This window comes from Mustela nivalis (assembly GCF_964662115.1).
Source record: "Mustela nivalis genome assembly, chromosome: 2".
Lineage (NCBI taxonomy): Eukaryota > Metazoa > Chordata > Mammalia > Carnivora > Mustelidae > Mustela > Mustela nivalis.
Window position 1 is genome coordinate 175028826 of NC_139021.1, and position 19897 is coordinate 175048722.

Sequence of the window (19897 nt, forward strand, 5' to 3'; positions counted from 1 at the left end):
CTCCAATGCACATTGCTATGAGTCTTTGGTGTCATTTGGGTTTCTTCCACTTAAGTAGAATAATCCAGATGTAATTTTTCTGCCTATAATGCTCTGCTCTTTTGCTGTGTTTTGTGGCTTAGTTTCTCTTCATGTGCTCTGTCTATCTCCTAAGTGGCTGTGTTTACTTTGCTCTCTCGCTCCCCTATGTCTCATGAATAACAAAATTATAGAAACAGATCGAACACGCTTGAAACCCTTCACATTGTGGTGAACCTTTCAGGTTGACTGTCTCACAGACATTATCCCCTTATCTTTCCGCCTTTCTCCTTTTCCCACAGTGCCTCAAAAACATTAATGGTTAATGGACAGTTGCAAAATAGCTTTTCCTCTCCAAAGAAATGCCACAAGAAAGAGCTCAAAGGAAAGTGTTAAAATGTTTCACTGTCCATTGTACTCTAGGTGTTTCGGTGTTTAAAGACAGATCAGGGTTTCTTTGGTATTCTGTCCTATACGGGCATAGCAGAAACACAGAAGTTGATGGGAGTGAATTGTCCCAATCCTGATTGGAGAGTGTGCTGCATGACTGGGGGTTCATCAACATGACCCAGTAGGGAATGAGAGGAAGCTGGGGCCAGGGGATAGGTGAAGTGATCCACCAGAAGGGCTGCTTCTTAGAGGCTCAATATATTGGTGTCAGGAGGACCTGTTAGTAATAAAGGGGAGGGGAGGAGTCAACTAGGCAGTAGCCATTACATCAAGAAGCTCCAGGTAATGGTGGTTCTCATAAACAAGTCACACAGACATAGTGCAAGACCAGTCCATCTGGTACCTTGTGACTATAGGCGTGGAAGATGCAGTTCAGGCATCTGGGAAGAAGGTGCTAGTAAGAGAAAGGCATGGCATCCATGTCCCCAGCGTTGGGTCTGGGTTCAAGGCAAAGCTTTAAGCCAATTGGAAATCTGCTCGCGAGCAAAAAATGGCATGATCAAGGAGTCACTGGGTATGAAGACACTAAGAATGAGCCACAGGCACCCCAGGTACTGGGTCGCTAGCAGTATGATGCCATCCATTCCTGATGAATCAAGGCTGCCCTCTGGGTCAAGAGTAACTTCAGAAGAATATAGCGGGAGAGCTCTGCAAGGGGTATCCTCAGAGACCTTGGGTCAACTGGCAGGGACCGGCACCAACTCCTCACACCCCCATTTCCTTGTGTGTTCTGTCGTCATTATTGTTATCTTTTTAAATCATGCACAGATCTCAAGCGATAGATTTTTACAGATGCGTACATCCAGGTAACCAAACCAAGATATAGAATGTTCCCAGCACCGATCAGACCCCCGCCCCACCCCGTCCCCAGTCAGGAACCACCAGTTTGACTTCTTTCATCGTACATCACTTTGACCTGTTTTTGAACCTCACGTAAGTGGACTTTTACTGTACATCGTCTATAGGGTCTGTTTTCTTTTGCTTAACAATACGTCCGCGAGACATTTCCGCATGGTTGCATGTAGCTGCAATTTGTTCATTTTCAGTGCTGGGTCTTATTCCACTGTATAACTCCAGCCCTACTTCTTGTTGTCATTTGGGTTGTTTCCAGCTTTGGGTGCCTATGAATACTGTATCTGTGAACATTCTCATACCTGTTTTCAGCAACTGTAAGGGCTTGTTTCTCTTATATACTCAAGTATGGATGGCTGAGTCATAGTGTAGATGTCCTCGAGCTTTAGTCCCTTGAACACTGCTTTTTTTTTTTTTCAAGACTTTATTTTTTAGAGTAGTTTTAGGTTTACAGTAAAATTGAGAGGGAGGTACAGAGATTTCCCACCTACCCCTGCCCTCCCATGCTGTCTCCCCCATTATCAGCATCACTCACCAGAGTAGGACATTTATTACCAAGGATGAACATGTATCGATACATCTTAATCACCCAAATCCCAGGATTTACCTTGGGATTCACTCTGGGTGTTATACATTCTGTGGGTTTGAACAAGTGTCTAATGACATGGCTCTATCCTTCTACAGAGTATTTTTACCGCCGGAAAAATCCTCTATGCTCTACCTAGTCATCCCTCCCCCAGACCCCACCCCCACCAACGGCAGATCTTTTCCTCATCTCCACAGTTTTGCCTCTTCCAGAATGTCATAAAGTTGGGCCTGTACAGTGTGTAGTCTTCTTGGGTTGACTACTTTCACTTAGTAATATGCATTTAGATTTCTTCCATATCTTTTCATGGCTTGATAACTCATAGATTTAGCACTGACTGCTGCTATGTCGTCTGGATGTCCTTGAGCACTTTTAAGACTAATTCCCCAGCCTTCATTTTAGAAAAAAAGATAGGAAACTAATAAGGCCAGCCCACAAAGAACGTTTTGAAGCCAGCACAACCTTAGATACTCGCCTATAGACTAAAGCCATCCATCACTGCTACTACGACGTGGTGTGCAAGACAATAAGCATTTTGCGAAGACAATTCCTGTACTCAGAGTGGTTCTGGTCATAACAGGGAAATGGAGGGTGGAGGGGTGGGATAGGGCTGACCTGTAGGAACAAGTGAAATGCAGCAACATCGCATGCAGTTGCAAGTTTGCCTGCCTGCTCTGGGACGAGCTGTAGGGATAAGGAAGAAGACTGAGCCGTGAGACAGACCTGGGCTCCCCTCCTGGCATCATCTGTTTCCAGAACCTGGTCATGGTCAAGCCCCCTCAGGCTTCCAAACCCATTAGAAAAATTATAATGAGGAACGAACTGTAGGCCGTTCTGCATAATGCTGCCCTTCGCAGAAGGAAATACAGTGTCACAAAGACAATAAAATAGAGCAGCCTCTCTAAGGGTGTCCTTGGACCTTGCCAGGGCAAGAGGTGGACAAGGAACAGGATAAAACCAAATCTGGCATTTCTGTGACTTGCCCCTGCTCTGGCTACAAAATTCAGAAGGAAAGGAGACGAAAATTTTCCTTCATCACGGGCCAGGGAATAGCCTGTTGGCTTCATTCAGTCCGAGGGCCCTGTGAATAACAGATAACCCAGAAGCAGTGATTCTAGATCAACCCAAAGGAAAGACTCATCACCTTGGGCCAACACCAAACAGTCAAACACTTGATTAAAGCCCATGGAAGGAAATGTCTGAGGACAGGAAGCGCAGGAGACTCTGGGAAGCCTCGCATCTGGTTCCTCCCCGACATCCAGTGTGGGCGTCCTGCTTCAGCCAACCCCTCCCTGAAGGCCAGCCCTGACAGAAGGAACCCACTTGGGCGAGGCCCCCTCGGGAACTAAGGATGGGGAGAGAGACTTTCCCAAACCTGAAGGAAAAGGGCTTCAAAGGGGCTTTTCAAATTATCTCAGGCATCCCACGGCTCCTGTGTCTAATTTCCTGTGAGTGAATTATGGCTACAAGAATTAACCTTTCCTCGGGGAGAAAAACAAATTACAAGAGATTTCATACAGGTTTTTTGCTAAGGTGAAGAGGAGGGAAGACAAAGAAAAGAAGGAGGAAAGAGACCATGTTGGCAGGACCAGTGTTTTCTGAGACAGGGCCACGGGGTCCACCCCTCCTCTAAGTGGACGTGGCTCCAGGCCAGAGCACACATTTGGACAAGGGCAGTGTGGTCTGAATTTCAGCTGCCTCCCCTCCTTTTGCTGCATACCTTGTAAAGTGAGCAGTCTGTACAGCTGTACACGGCAGCCCTGGATGTCGCTTTCCCTTCCTTTTTTTTCTCATCTGTGAGCCCAAGCATTTAAAAAAAAAAAAAAATGTACCTGGGGGCAGGGAACAAGACAGCATTTGTTTTGGTCAACTCTTGAGAGGAACGGGGAAAAAATGAAAGAAACAGCCATCCAAAGGGCATCCTTTCTGGAGCTAGCCATGAATGATTAAACAGGCTTCTCCCGATAGGGCAGTTGGTGGGTTCTTTACTAATTCATGACTTCGAGTGGATGAGGGATGTGATTTAGCTCAGGAAACACAGGGCAAAGGGAGGGTCTGGGTCTGGAGAAGCTAATAGAGAAAACTCAGCTCACCCCGCAAATGCCACATACAGTTTGCCCTCTTCAAAGCAAGTAAATGTCAATAAACTCCAGCAGGGCCAGAAGGCCATGCCTCCATTTTTTTCCCAAACAGATTCAGACCACGTGATGACACTGCAGTTGTCTTTTCGGAAATGCTTATGCCGTTTGGACATCGTCCAGTCATTCCAGGTGGCCTGTGCTATAAGCTGACCCACTTAGAAAAATTACTGTGGGTCCATTTTATATAGGTTGGTCTGCACCATAAAACTTTATCTATGAAAAATGCTGGGGTAGAGGGTGGGAGACTGGTTAAATGGAGACTCAGACAATTTCCCTGGAAAATGAGAAGTAGGGCTACAAGGGAATGAGGTAGCTTTTGCACACGGAATCTAAGTTACATGTTTTGTCACATCTTCAGGGATTATTTCCCTTGAAAAGAAGTTCGTGGATGTTGCCGGTGGGAAGCCCAGAAGGAATATTCTTTGTCACCGTATTATTTCCAAGAGGGCTCACTCCCACGGTCCTTGGCAGAAACCCTCAATTCCTCCCCACGAGGAAGCTGCGCGGGACTCCCTGAACTTCTTCATGACATGGCCGCGATCTCCCCCCAGAGAGTGATCAGAAGGAGAGCACGATGGAAGTCACCACGTCTTCTGTGACCCAGCTTCGAAAGTCACACTCGACCGTCTCAGCCGTACGTGACACAGCTTTCCCTGTTGGTATGAGAGAAATCGCACGGGGCTCGGAAAGCTGGAGGCGGGACCACTGGACGCCGTCGTGGAGGCTGGCAGCCACACCGCCCTCTCACCAAGGCCGGTGAACACCTGTCAGTGCTTCCCTCCTTTTCCATGAAGCTGGTTCTCCTCTCCTCTTGCCTCATTCTTCTCTGCTTCCCTGGTTCTCCCTCTTCTGTTCGTGATTTCCATAACGGTATTCTCCAAAGTGAGGCTTTCCCATGAATATGTCCACATTGCAGGGATGACTCCCTAATCTCTATATAGAGAGAGATAAATAAATATAGATAAATATAGCTTATAAATAAGCTATAGTGGGTATATATAAACTATATTTATATATATTATATATAGTGGGTATATATAAACTATATATATTATATACATAATATATAAAGTATATTTAAACTATATTTATCTATATATATAAATATTTATATATATATAGATAGATATCTATATCTATCTATATAAATATATATATAAACTATATTTATCTATATTTATATATATAGATAAATATAGTTTCTCTCAGAAACTCCAAGCCTGTGTTAACAACTCATTACTCAACTAGAAAAGCCAGTGGAATGCATTTTACCCAGGTGATGGTAGAGGGGGTTCATTTTGGGGAGCAGGGAGAAGGCCCACGTTCATGACCTCTGTCATCTCCAGATGATGCTAGCTATGGCTGTAAGGGAAAGGATACTGAACAAAGGTCATAGCTGTGCCTTATGTCATGGGTGCCTCATTTTTCTGGGAACAGTCCAGGTATATGTCCCTTGTCCCAGTATACTTATTAATATCACTCTGTGTTATTCTCATTTTATAAGATAAATTATGTGGTCACCCTTAGCCCTTTTACAGCTCTGGATCATTTGTCATTGTTTTGTAACAGGTAAAAGTTAAAAATCCATCTGTAGACTAGATATACACAGAAGCAAAGGATCAACAGGGCCGGTGAAACTGACCATTAGAAACAATTAGATGATGTGTTATGGAATGTCATGCTCCGAACACGTTCATGATATTTAACATTCTCTGGCATTTCAGTAACCTTTCTCGAAGCATAACACAAGTTGAAGGATTCATTTATTCTATGATCGTCATATTGTATCCAAGAGAAAATGAGAAACCCGAACCAGGTGTCCTGGGCTGAGGGCATGCAGCATTTCAGAACCTACTGACTGGATGCTAATTTCTGCCATTTGCATGGGGCCCCCATGCTATTATTCCCATCACAGCATCCGTGTCAGCTCAGTTTCAGAGCAGCCGCAGTTCAAACACTGACCCACCACCGATCACCATCGTGTAATGAAGTGCAATGGGCCGGTAATTATTCTGCATTGCCGCGATCAAGTAACATACGGCCCGGAGTTATCACAATGAGATCCTGGTGCTTGGGCAGAATGGAAACAAAAAATTGGCCATGCATGTTATTTAAAGGGTGTCATCAAAAATGAGTTTGCAGGGCTAGAAATGGAAGAGGCCCCAGGCCCGGGATGTTATCTTGGACCCAGATCTCGTAAATGCCGCACAGTGGCTGCATAGAGGCCTCCTCTCATAAACTCACTTCGAACTTAATGAAAACTTCTATTTAAAAGCCACCTGTAAATCAAGAATGCTATTTTGGTATCTGGTAGACAGGCATTCGGGAGAGGATGGACAGAGGGGACGGACACCCATTAATGAAAGCTCAAGCAACTCACATTCAAAGCATTCTGGGTCACTTGCTTGAGGAAAGAGCCTTAGTACCCTGATAAGTGCCCCCCAACCGAGGGTGCTGATGGGTGGACCCAGACTCCTCAGAGTGTGGCATCCACAGAGAATAGAGCCCCAGAGAAAACCTGCTTTTAAATGCGCTTGATCACCACAAAGACTAAAGCAAGCTTTGGTAGTTTGCTAAGCATCCACCCAGCTGACAGGGAGGACTGTGCCACAGCCAGCACCCTGCTATTTAAAGATAGCACACAGGGGTACCTGAGTGGCTCAGTTGGTTAAGCGGCTGCCTTCGGCTCAGGTCATGATCCCAGGGTGCTGGGGTCGAGCCTCACATCAGGCTCCCTGCTCAGGAGAAAGCCTGCTTCTCCCTCTCCCTCTGCCCGCCTCTCTGCCTACTTGTACTCTCCCTCTCTATCTCTCTGTCAAATAAATAATATCTTTTAAAAAAATAAAATAAAGACAGCCCACAGTTCCATTCCTCTAGTGCCCTGGATTGGTTCTGGAGATTGCTACACTTTGGGTTTGCAACCTGCTGGAAACCGGGGACCCACAATGTTCTAATTGCAAAGAAAGGGGAAGGGACCCTACCTCAAGTGTTTCTGCCACAGACGCAACCCTCGGGCAACACCCTCCTATGCCACATCACATGCTTGTGTGGCTGTACACGTGCATGTGTGCCCACACACACACAGCTTGTATCCTCATAAGAGCAGCAGAGTAAGAACTCAGGTATCACATCACACAGAGTCAGCTTTGTGATGCACAAAGTCCACTGTCTTGTGGCTAAGAATTACCTCTCCCTCCCACCTGCCACACCTCGACCCCTCTTCCCCGTCATCTTCCTTCTTCCCTCTGTCCCGATGCCCCCAGAGAACTGTGCCCTGCTGAACTACATCCCCGCCTCTCTTTGCAGGAAAGAGGGAGAGGAGACAGCAGCTGTCAGCATGGGCTCTGGCCGGGGCTATTCTAAGACTTCCATAGGCTTTACATCCCACACCGTAACACATATTTTTAACTGTACCCACGTACTGTACTAAGTGCTAAGTTTTTGGAAAAGATTTCTCTTTTTTTTTTTTTAGTATTTATTTTATTTCTTTAAAGATTTTATTTATTTATGAGAGAGACAGAGATCACAAGCAGGGGGGAAGGGTTGAGGGAGAAGCAGTCTCCCCGCTGAGCAGGGACACCCCCCCACCCATGCGAGGCTTGATCTCAGGACCCCGGGATCATGACCTAAGCCAAAAGCAAACGGTTAACCATCTGGGCCACCCAGGTGCTCCTGAAAAGATTTCTCTAATGTTACTGGTGAAATGATTTGGCCAAAAGCAACTCACTTGATTTTTAATGGGTTATCATCTTGCCACAATCACTGTAGGCGATCAGGAATTCTTGCAAAAAGAGAAACTTTTATTCTTCTGAATCCTAAGCTTAATAAAATGAATATCATGGCACATTCTGTGGACGTTTCATTCTACATTTATCAAGCTGGAGTTTGGATTTGAACTGCACGCATTGTTTTGTTTCGGTTTTGTTTAGGTTTCAGATTTTCCACAAGTCACTGGAGAGCTTGGAGGCTCCCCGTGCTTTGCCCATCATGTCTAATGAAAATGCCTCCCTCCGGTTGAGCAAGTTATTTGACCTCTTGAAGCCTCAGTTTCCACATCAGCAAATTAAGGATAATAGCAGGGACCACCTCCCTGAAAGCATGAAAGTATTTAGCACAAGGTCAAGTCAAATGATGCTAGCTATTATTCTTAGTCATTCTTTCTTTTTCTTTTTTTAAGATTTTGTTTATTTGAGAAAGAGCGAGAGGGAGAGTGTATGAGTAGGGGGAGGAACAGAGGGAGAGGGAGGCTCCCCACTTAGCAGGGAGCCCCAACATGGGGCTTGATCCCAGGACCCTGAGATCATGACCTGAGCCCAATCAGATGCTTAAATAACTGAGCCATCCAGGTGCCCCCATCATTATTTCCAAACTTTTTTTTTTTTGCATAATAAGATTTATAATAACAAAAAGGATATTTAAAGAAAAATGTATCCTCTTTAATCAAATGTTTCCCATACTTCATTCCATGCATATATAATTTTGCAATGTTGTAATCTTTTCATATTTGAATTTGTGTATTCTGAGGCTTTTCTTATAGATTTGGACCAAAATACTTTTCTACCTTTAGTTTTCATATAATCATTCTTAAAAGCTGTGTAACATTCAATGATGTTAATTTACCATAATTTGTTTAACTGTTCCCATATTGCTAATCATTTGGATTATTTTCATAGACATAATTTATGACTATGTCATTTATATTTTTTAATCCATTCATATTCCTAGCCCTCTTCCCTTTAGGAATGAAGCATTCCGTGAAGTTACTTTGTACTCTGTAAAGTAACATTTCCTTTCATTTGTCTGAAATGTAACTGGATCCTGTTTCAAAGAGTCCCTTCTCTCTAGCTCCCCTCTTCTCTCTGGACCTCAGATAAAGGCTGTGAGCAAAGGAAGGAGAATAAAGAAAAACCTATTTGCCTCTGCCAAGCTCAGGGAATACAATTTCCTGTGCCTTTCACATGTGCAGGGCACGACCACACACCCACGTTGCTGGGCATGCCCCATTTGACTCTGTGTACAAGACAGCCAGTCACTGCCTGACCCAGCCATGCTCACTGAGTGACCTCAACCCTAGACGAGGCTGATCAGTCCAGAGGTGGCACACCTGACCTACTAGGATGTGTGAGGTAGCCAGGTGAAAAGGAATGAGATGGGCTGACTCTTTCTTTCTGGAACTCACACACAGAAATACGAAGAAAATGAGCCAAATGCACTAAGATCTTAGGCTGGAAATGTTGCTGGCGAGGACCAACTCTAGGATGGCCCCATGACCCATCACCTGGTGTCCATGACTGTGTAGCCTCCCCCAAGCCCAAGATGGGCAGGATCTGTGACTTGTCTCTCATCAACCAAATACAACAAAGGTGACAGAATGTGTGATTTTGTGTATGTGGCCACATGATTCCATGTAGAAGACTGTACTACCCATCTTGGAGAAGGTTTTTCTTGCTGGCTTTGAAGAAGTCAGCAGGCCATTGGGAAGGCCCACATGGCATGAAGCTGAGATCAACCTCCGGTCAACAGGCAGAAAGAATCCAAGATTCTCAGTACAGAAATTTGCAAGGAACTAACTTCTTCCAAAAAGCATGCAGGTTTGGGAGCCAACTCTTCCCCTTTCAAAGCTGAGATGAGTCCACCACTGTGGCCAGTGCTTCAACTGCAAGTTTGGGAGGCCCTAAGGTCGAGAACATGCCTGCCCTTGACCTATGGACCCCTAACCCATGGAAATCATGACATGATTAGGATGTGTTATTTTAAGCCACTGTGTTTTAGGTGGTATTGCTATATAACAACAGAAAATGAACACTGCTGGTACAGAGGGAAGGTGATTTACAGAAGTCAGAATGAGGGAAGTGTAAACACTAGGAGTAAGCAGAAACTCCGAGTGGAAAACTGAAATCCCAGAGTAGAAGACAGACACCAGCTGGCAGAGAGAAAAGAGAAATGTGTGAGAAACCGAGTCCCATTAGTGGCGGAGGCCTTGAGCCAGCAACCAAAGACTTCCTCTGAGGCTCCCCCAAACTTCAGTCATGTTGTCCAATGTGGCAACCACTAGCCACTTGTGACAATTAAATTTAAATTTAATTAAAATTGAACACAGGTAAAAACTCAAGTTCTCAGATATGCTAGCTACATTCTAAATGCTCACTAACCATATGTAGCTAATGGCAACCAAATTAATGTAGGAAAGATTTCCATCATTCCAGAAAGTTCTACTGGCCAGTGTTCCTCTAGGGGCTTCTAAGGCTATGGGGGTCAGCTCCAGTTTCTGAGAGGCTTTGCTCTGCCACCATCTCTGCCTTCCCATATCCAACACTTCCTGCTCTCCTGGGTTACTGAGTGTATGAACCTGAGGTCGTGTCTGATGTGTTGATACTATTCTTCCACTCGGGTGACCTGCCCTATACACAACACTTCTTCAGTGACAGCAGTGGCCATGCCATCACGTCCAACACACCAACACTCATGAGCCTTCCTTGACCAGGCTACATTCACATCCCCCCCACCTGCCCCTGCTCCCTTGGGCTAAGTCAAGCGGCATTCTAGAAGTCAACTGATTTTTTCCTTTCTAAGCTCTTGGGAAGAAACCGTTGCACTTCGTGACAGGCACATTTGTTCCCTCCTGTGGGTCCCATAGCTCTGACTGAGTTACCAGGTTGTCTTTCCCTGCCGACCTTCGCCCTAGCAAGCATGGTTAGCTCGTTAACCATTCTGCTATTACTGTACCTTTAAATCAGTCACCAGAAAACTTATTCCCTTGCCACCGTAGGTGTCTGGTGCAAAACTTTATCTCTCCCTCAGCTCAGGTAACAGGATATTAAAATATTTGTATCAAGCATGCTGAAAAGTTCAGCTGTCAAAAATAGTAATTTTGTGTCAAGTTCAAAATGAAATAGACAGTCCCAGAAGGACAATTTTGAAGAATCTGCTTTTGTCAAAGCTGGGAGTGAGGGTGGGGGGGGAGGGGAGCAAACAGCCACCAATGAGAGCAGCCCAGTGAAAGGGGGTGCGGGGCAGTGAACAGGGAACAAGGTCTGTGTTTGATAGGACTGGATTTTCACATCCAGCTCGTATGTAATTCACACCTAGTAACTCATGGAAAAGCAAAATAGCGGGTGATGGATGGAGCGGTCCATAAGCCAGGGGGATTTACCGTCTAATTGTCCACCACTAAAGGTTCCATTTCCAACTTAGCTCCAGTCAGAAAGAGAAAAAAGAAGTAAGCTATGAGAACTAAGGGATGATGAAGAGGAGGGAGAAGTCGAGGGGAGCCCTGAGTAAGAAGCAACGGGAAATGAAACGTAGAGCCAGCCCAGGGTTGCACATGTGTTCAGTTGTTTGCGTTCTCTCCAGATGGTGAGGGGTGAGGGCCCGTGGGCCGGGCCTGCGTCTTGTGCACTCTGGATCCGGTGCCAGGCATACGCCAGGAGTCGATACACGCTTTGTGTCAACAGATGTATGCTAAGATATTAAAGAACAGCATTGCTAGAAGCCCCAGGACACTCTCAGGTTTCCCCTTTCCTTCCTCATGTGGAACGTTTCTGGATCGTACCTCCCATCTGGAACATGACCGCAGTCTTTGCTGGCAACCCACCCTAGAAAGAAGGCATGAGTTCTGGAGCCAGACTTTGGTTCAAGCCCGGCCGTGCAAGTTACCGACGCTGGCCGTTGGGCGAGTTACTTCCTTGTTCTTGCCTTCCTCTCCTTATCAGTAAAACTCACATATAATAATTCCCACCTCATAGGACTTGTGGAAATTAAATGAGATAATTGAAGATAGCACTTAATGTACAGCAAGTCAATAACTATTGTCCGTTGTGATGGCTGAGGTAGTTGTTGGGGTCAAGATCATTGCTGTTATTCTTCCTATTAACGCAAAATCCCACGTAAGTGCTACCTCCTCTAGGAAATCATTGCTCCCCTCCCGGGACCCCCCTTAAAATGTCCTCTTCTGACAACAGCATTTTTGTGTGAGGAAAAGATGTTTTTGCCTGTGTTGACCTTTGGAACACATATGACAGTTTGAAATTATATATGAGGGATACGGATATAATTTTTTTTTAATTTTTATTTATTTTTTAAATTTCTTTTCAGTGTTCCATCGTGCTGTACCGGTTCCTCTTCCGTCTTGTCTCTATTTAGTAAACTACAATAGTCCTCTCTGTCTAATTCACCTCTTAAATCAGGCCGATTACGTTAAATTTAGAACAGGGAAGTGTAACCTCAGATGACTGAGAAATCCAGGGGGCATCGCTGGATCCAGGGTTCAGATGGACCCCCAGGGCTCTTGCATCCCACATCGCTCAGCACTACTTGCTTTCTCTTTGCTCTAGCCTCAGATACTCCCACCCACCAAAGCAAAAGGTCCGGGGCAGTTCCAGAGGAAGATGTCAATGTTTTTGCTGAAAATTCTAAGGAAAAGCCCTACAGCAGACTCAGATTGGGCCATTTGAAGTCACATGCTCAAGCCTAAACCAATCGTGAGCGGGTACGGGTGTGCAGTTTATTCTCATTGGCTGGTCAGGGATAGAACCCACTCTTTGTGGCAGGTGCATGGAGTCACACTTGACCCAATCAAGGAGAGGGAACAGGAATGTTATAAACTGGGTTAGGGGCCATTTCCCAAAGAAGGCTGAGCCGACAGACAATAAATAAATACCACTCAGCTGCATGCACCATGCCTACCAGGGGACAATCACAACATAGATGCTCAATAAATATTTGCTCAACATTTGTAGAATGAATAATTTACGTGTCCATTTCTTGCTTCCCTGAGGTGTCAAGAGACAAGGACATGAAAATGGAGGCAAGGCCCATCTCGGGGATCCAAGCTTGCCCTAGTACATATTCATAGGGTGATTTTGAACAAGTTATTTTCTCCATTCTGAATATGTTCTTCCCTGTAAAATGACATAGAAATTGTTTTGTATCTTTCAGTCTTGTTGTGAGGACTCAATCAGATAAGATGTGTAAAAGGCATCTCAAGTTACAACAGTACACAAATGCGTGTTGGTAATGATGAGATTGGAAGCCAGCTCTGTGTAGGAAACACCTTCCAGACTTGGCACATGTCTGGGCACACAGGATACAGGGGCAAGAGGACCCTCCATGCCTCGCCTTTCCTCCAATATCTTCATAGTATTTATATAAACACTTTGGCTAAAGAAAGAGAATAAGGCGTGAGTGTGTGCATGGTGTGTGTGTGTGTGTGTGTGTGTGTGTGTGTGTGTGTTTTAAACCAAGGTTTAACTAAACCTCAGGAGTTTTCAGTCTGTTTTCCTAATAAAGTTTACTCAGAAACATCGCATCGGCAGTGACTGTCAAGAGACCCCAGGGCTCTTTGTGTAAATTGAAAAGACTCCTGCGTTTGCTCCTGTTTTTATTATGGGAATCACACTAAATGTGATAATTTTTGTGAAGCGTGTTTGCTGTCAACTTCTAATTGTGCTTGTTCATAAGCAGCTGAATGAGAACGAATCGTCTCAATCCATCTGTGATTAGTCACCAAACATAGAAATCTTCCCATCAGACCCGAAATAGAAAACCCTCGCCTCTAACGATTTCATGTCAAGCCAATGCTGGGTTCACAGACTCTCAGAGGGAAAGTGGTGTCTGAACGTTCTCTCCCCCAATTGCCTCTCACAACTCCAAGCTGTCTGGGATCTGAGGCTGGATTTGGGGTTGTGTTCTCTACACCCTAAATCCGGAAAGCTCACCCCATGCCAGGTACTCAGATGTCTACTGAGGCCAGACTCGCTGATAAGGCTGAACAGCTACTATTTTGAACTCAGAGTTAAGCCTATAGCTAGTACCACACGTGCACTTGATAATATCTTGTTTTATGTAAATTTTCTCATAGTAAAAGTAAAATGACCCTTCCCAGCAAAATTCTAAGCTTGTTGAGGAGCTCCTCTAAGTTTAGACTTGGGGGTTGGTGGGGGGCATAAAAACCCTTAGAGACCATTGAGGCCTATCTTGACAGTAAAACTGTAACAGATGAATAAACTGAGGCATGAATAAATTAAGTCTCCCCACCCTAGTCAAAAGCACAGTGTTCAGCACACAGTAGATGCTTGATAAATCCTTGTGAGTGTGAACTGAGCTGAATTTTAGCCTGTCAATGACTTGTTAGCATGAGTGATGGTTTGCAATGAAAGGAATACAGGGCTCGAACATGGCGCGGTGCCCCGGCACCCCAGGAATGTGCTAGAATGGATGGCAGCAGCAGGGCCCGGCCCAAAGCACACAAGGCCAGCACCTGGAGGCTTACCCTTTCACCCGCACCTGGCCCTTAGCATTCCAGCTGGCCTGGGCTTAACCAGAAGCTGAGCAGATGCTGGAAAGTAAGGAGAGTCTTCTGAAACTGGACCCCCTCCTTGAGATCTAGAAAATTCCCCAGGAAATCTAGATAGGGATCTTCTACAAGAATCTTGGCCCAATACTTCATATTCACCCATGCCTTTGCTTTGCTCTTCCCCCTGCTGGAAATGCTCTGAGTCCCTATTTCCCACCTCATCACAAGCCCGCCTCCCAACCCAGAGCACAGGGTCTTCTCCCAGAAGGGCAGTCACAGCTCCTGTTCCCGAGAGCTTGTTGGGTGCCAGACCTCAGGAACATCCTTGTGCACTTAGGTAGCTCATATAATTATCCATAAAAACCCAGAAGCACATTTTACTTTACTCCTTTTACAGATGAGAAAACTGAGACAAAATAAGCAAATTTCCCTAGGTCACACAGCTAGTAAGTTGTCAAAGAAGCGCCAACACCACTTGGTCTGATCCAAAGCCTATGCTCGTGACCCAGCTCAAGGCCTCGTGTGGCTGGGTGGGACACCTTAAAATACTCATTTCATGGGGTATTGTTTATCTGAGTTTGGAAATTGAGGTTCATTTGGAACTTTATAGGACATTTTCTCTGAGCCAGGAAGCCCATTTGGTCCTCCTGGGAGTGGCTGCCATGTCCGTAGTACGTTATGGGAGCAAAGGCCCAAAGCTAAATGAAAAGGCTACAGGAATGAGTCTGTTGTCCGGGAGCACGCAGTGATGTGCTAAAAGTATGCGTCATTGAAGTTTTACCACCTCTGTGCTCTGCAAATTTCCCCCGCCGTGTCAAGTTGTTATTTTTGGAGTGTGGAGGGCCACTGTGCTACAGGAGTCCCATTTTGGCAGCCGAAGCTGGGCTCTCTGTAGGATTCAGGCATGTCCGGGCATTTGGGAAGGTCTGTGAGGCAGGCCTGCCAAGGGTCTGTGTGCATGAGGGACCGGGAGCCTGTTGGGAAAGGTCTCGCCCTAAGGGAGACAGAGTTCAGGGACAGAAGCTTGGGTTGGAGGAGGGAGGAAAACTGAGGGTAGTCCTGTGTGACATGGGTCCTTCCCACTTTCCTCCCCATGCTCAGCCACCAGGTACTCATGCTGAGCTCAAGGCAGAGGAAGCTTCAGTAAAGGAGCAAATGAAACAAGAAGAGCTCATTCGCTAAAATGCCCATGAGTGGGTGAGGGCCCAAGATGGCGCCCTGCTGTTCCGCCTCCCCCCCCCCCCCCCGGGTGGCACTGCTACTTTACTGTCAGGGAACATGACAGCCAGCTTGGCGAGCACACCATGAGTCTCTGATCCAGTCACAAGCAAAATGTGCCTGTGTCTGAAAATGTGCCCCGATTGAATACCAAATTACCACCCTTTTTTCATACATCTTTTTGTCAAGTTTGTTTTTCACGTTAAATATATTATATTTTTCTCAAACCAGATTTTTGCAAAATTCTTGTTGGTTTTACATGGGGAGCTTGCCCACCAACCATCAGTCCCTTTTGGAGAGTGGTCAGCCCAGTGTGATGGGTACCTGTCATTCAATAAGGAACTTAGACCTGCCTGGGAGTGGGAGGGCCACCTGGCCTGGGGCTCCATAGGACCCCTGTTCTTCAAGGGGGACAGCATCTTCTCTTTGCCAAGGGGCCTGAGACAAAAGGGGCCTGTTCTCCTGTGAAAGTCTCCAACAGCCTTGCTCAGAACAAACATGATTCCTGTTCTTTCTGGTTTCTAAACAAATTGCTGGTATATTGCGTCATCAACTGCAGTTGGCTTTAATGCCATTTTAAGATATTAAAAATTTTATAATGTCATTTACTTTTTTCACCCTTTCTGGGCCCATCTGTTTACATAGTTACAAGAAATTGCCAGTAGTATGTGCCCTAGGAAAAGACAGGTGCGTTCACGTGCTTTCACACCCCTGAGCCTTTGCGTATGACTTCTCCTGTGCCTGACAGGCTAGTAAGAGCTGACATTAGCTGAACACACACTCTGTTCCAGGCACTGTCCCAAAAGAGTCAACAACACCGTTAGGATATAGATACCGTGATCAGCCCAATCTTAGACCTCAGGGAAGCTGAGTCACAGAGCAATAAATGACTTGTCCAAGTTAACACAACTAGTGAGCAGTTAAAACTGAAATTCAATACCTGTCTTCCTGACACCAAAACTGAACTCTTGCCCATTCCAACAAACTGTTTCCTCACTGAATATCCTTTGTGCCCATGCCCTTAGTCAACTGTTGAACATCTAATCAGCCTTCAGAACCCTGCTCTAGAATTACCTTCCTTATGGAACCCCTCCTGACTCCCGCAAATGGAGGTACCCTTCCTTTTGGACCACTTGGGCACCGTACACCCACATTGTTTTTGTCACTGGATTTCTTTGCTATTGTGTCTGGCTTTCACACGGGACTATAAATTTCTCGAGGTCAGAGAGCCTATCTTATGACTTTTTGTAGCCCTCCTATGCCTGGGACATAAGAGATGCTCAGTACTTCTTGATCAACCCCCATCAGACAAATGGTTCATAAGTATACATTGTACTGTTATTTTCAGGAACATGGGACTCTTACATGTCCTCAACCCTCTGAGACTTTCTGCAACACACAGCATGCAACAGAGCAGCATTTTAAAAGGCTCTATAATTCATCTCTGAAAGCAAGTTTTGCTTGGCCTTCTTCAAGCTACCATTTAGAAAAGGAGGCAACGTTCTAAGCTTGGTGACCATGTTCATTTTCTGTCACTAGTGCCTCTTTTTTTTTTTAAGATTTTATTTATTTATTTGACAGAGAGAGATCACAAGCAGGCAGAGAGGCAGGCAGAGAGAGAGGAGGAAGCAGGCTCCCTGTTGAACAGAGAGCCCAACGCGGGGCTCGATCCCAGGACCCCGAGATCATGACCCGATGGCAGCGGCCTAACCCACTGAGCCACCCAGGTGCCCCACTAGCACCTCTCTTTTAAAAGATTTTACTTAATTATTTGATAGAGAAAGAGGGCACGAGCAGGGGGAGGAGCAGAGGGAGAAGCAGGCTCCTGAGCCTAACGTGGGACTCGATCCCAGGACCCTGGGATCATGAACTGAGCCAAAGGCAGATGCTTGACCAACTGAGTCACCCAGGCGCCCCGTGTCACTAACTTCTCTCTTGCCATCACCAGTTGTGCCCTTTTCCTTCTTGGTGCTCTCTGCAAGCATCTTCAATTAAAAAAAAAAAAAACTGAGCATGCCACAAAGACAACAGACTCTAATTGCTGTTTTTCATTCAAGCTTAATGATTCTCTCCTTACCCCATAATTGCTGTTCAGAGTTCAGCACATTCATTCACTAGTAATGAATGATGCATCTCTCCCTCGCATATCTAATTTAAATGGTCTTTTCCAAACGGTAGCTCCGACATGGTGACAAGATAGGACATAAGCTCAGATTTCTGTTGTTGTTAAGTACAAATATTTTGATAAGTGCAGCTAATATGAGATATTTCCTCTTAGCTGGGTATGATACACATTGAAATATGACATTGGTACCATCTGTTCTTCATCATAAATATAAATGAAGTGATAATGAGCAAAACGTGATAAGGACTATCAGGATGATTGCACTTCGATGGTTTAATTTGGATCTTCATTAATCTAAAAATAAAACAATCTACAAATGACAAATGAACACATTTTTACTGATGCCGCACAAGTACCTTTCAGGCTACGGACTCTGTTGTTGCCACTTAAAATGAGAAGTGAATAATGCAAAAGTAGTTTTTTTTTTTTTTTTAAGCATCCATTGAGTTTTCTGTTCAAATCATTAACGCACTGTTTCCAGGGGTCTGTAAGGCCTGTTGATAGTGAAATGGAAGCAAAAACGACTTTGGTCCAGGCCCTTCTTCCCTATGTGACCTTGGCCAAGTCACTTCACCTCTCTGGCCCTCCATCTCCTTCCCTCCCAAGGTTGCAGTGAGAACTTTGAGCCAGCCCAAGTTGGGTGCACAACATAACGCCTGGCCCTACATAATACTCATAAACAGAGCATCAGCCGACACTTAGCAGGCCCTCCTGGGTGCGCAGATGGATCTTGCAGGAAATACCATTTCACTAGCTCACACCAGTTTTCTGCATTGACCAAGGCATAGAGGCAGAGAGAGGTAAGGAACACACCAGAGATCACACGACTTCAAGTGTCCGCAGTGGGATCCACACCACGCAATCCCATTCCTGAAATTCTTAATTATTTTTTTTAATTTCCAATCATTAAGGGGAAAATACATTATATTCCAGCCAAAGTGCACATAGCCAAAACGAACCACAGGGCCATTAGGGTTGCCTAGGAGCCTGCTTATGATGGACACCTTTCTCCTATTACACGAATTTCACCCACGGCCCTGGACTTGGTAAGTAAATTACCTTTTCGGAGCACATTAGCTCACATCACCGGGGATCCTTTATTTCCCTCCAGCTGGCTCTGCCTGCCAATCTGCTCTTTGAGAAAACAGGTGGAAACTTCCATGAAACCGCTCATGGTTTTGCTGGATCATGGGCCTCAAAGCCCAAACAGCTGGGACAGCAGTTGTCCCGGGTTCTCACTCATTCCTGGCAACACTCCAGCACCCCCCCCCATGCCCCCTGTGTCCCAACTTCTGCTACTACCTGTAATATCTGAGCCTTACACCAGTTTACTTACTTCTTCTCTTCCTGGCTATCAGAGTTTCCCCTTGCTGAGGGCCTACTGTGTGCCAGGTGCCAGTCCAGGCGACTGACATGCTTTATGTCTATAACTTTCATAGCAACCCTGAAATCATCCCCTGCATTTTGAGAAGAAAAAGCTGTAGGGATGCCTGGGTGGCTCAGTCGGTGAGGCATCTGACTCTTGGGCTCAGCTCAGGTCTTGATCTCAGAGTCATGAGTTCAAGACCCAGTTGGGCTCCCCGCTGGGCATGGAGCTTACTTTAAAAAGAATAAAAAGCTGTAGACTCGGAGGGTGGAAACAACTTCCTTATCTTGCACCTCATGCCCCTCTTCCCCTCTGCTCTGACCAATACTTAAGGACCTCTCACCCTGGAAGGTGTTCCCGGACACCACTTTCTTCTCCCCAGTCCACAGTCTGCTCAGATGCCCTGTTTCTGGGCTCACACACCCCAGGGGCTGGTCATTCCTCCCATTCCTCGTATCCCCCTGTTGTTGGAACCATTTCGATCCTTGCCTGGGTTTTCCAACGACGTTAAGCTGCAGTGCTCATCCTGTGCCTAACAGGCCATCCATGGATGAATAAATTAATGCCCGAGGTCATACAGCTAGTGGTAAAGCATGCACTTGCAAGCAGATCACCTGGTCCTATCTGGCTCTCCACTCTGTACTAGATGGGCATCCCTGCCCAAGTAGCTTACCCTCTCTGGGCCTCCTTTCATGATCATGGAGATCACAGCAACTGCCTCACTGGTGGCTATGAACATGTAATCAGTTATAGATAGTTATATCAGTTACAGATATTGTATCGGTTATAGATACAGATAGTTATAGAGGGACTTCTTAAAACAGCGTCTGGCACGGAGCAGAGATCA

At 45.6% G+C, this 19897-nt stretch overlaps 1 protein-coding gene across 1 annotated transcript in view; it reads right to left on the reverse strand.

Moving 5' to 3' along the window:
* Positions 1-1724: 1724 nt before the first annotated feature.
* Positions 1725-19897, reverse strand: part of LOC309859535 (uncharacterized protein) — a 77311-nt gene continuing 59138 nt past the window's right edge. The window contains exon 5 of the mRNA XM_082720269.1: positions 1725-4980. Within this exon, the coding sequence (XP_082576395.1) occupies positions 4864-4980 (117 nt within the window). The 3' untranslated portion in view covers positions 1725-4863. The remainder of the gene's footprint in view (positions 4981-19897) is intronic.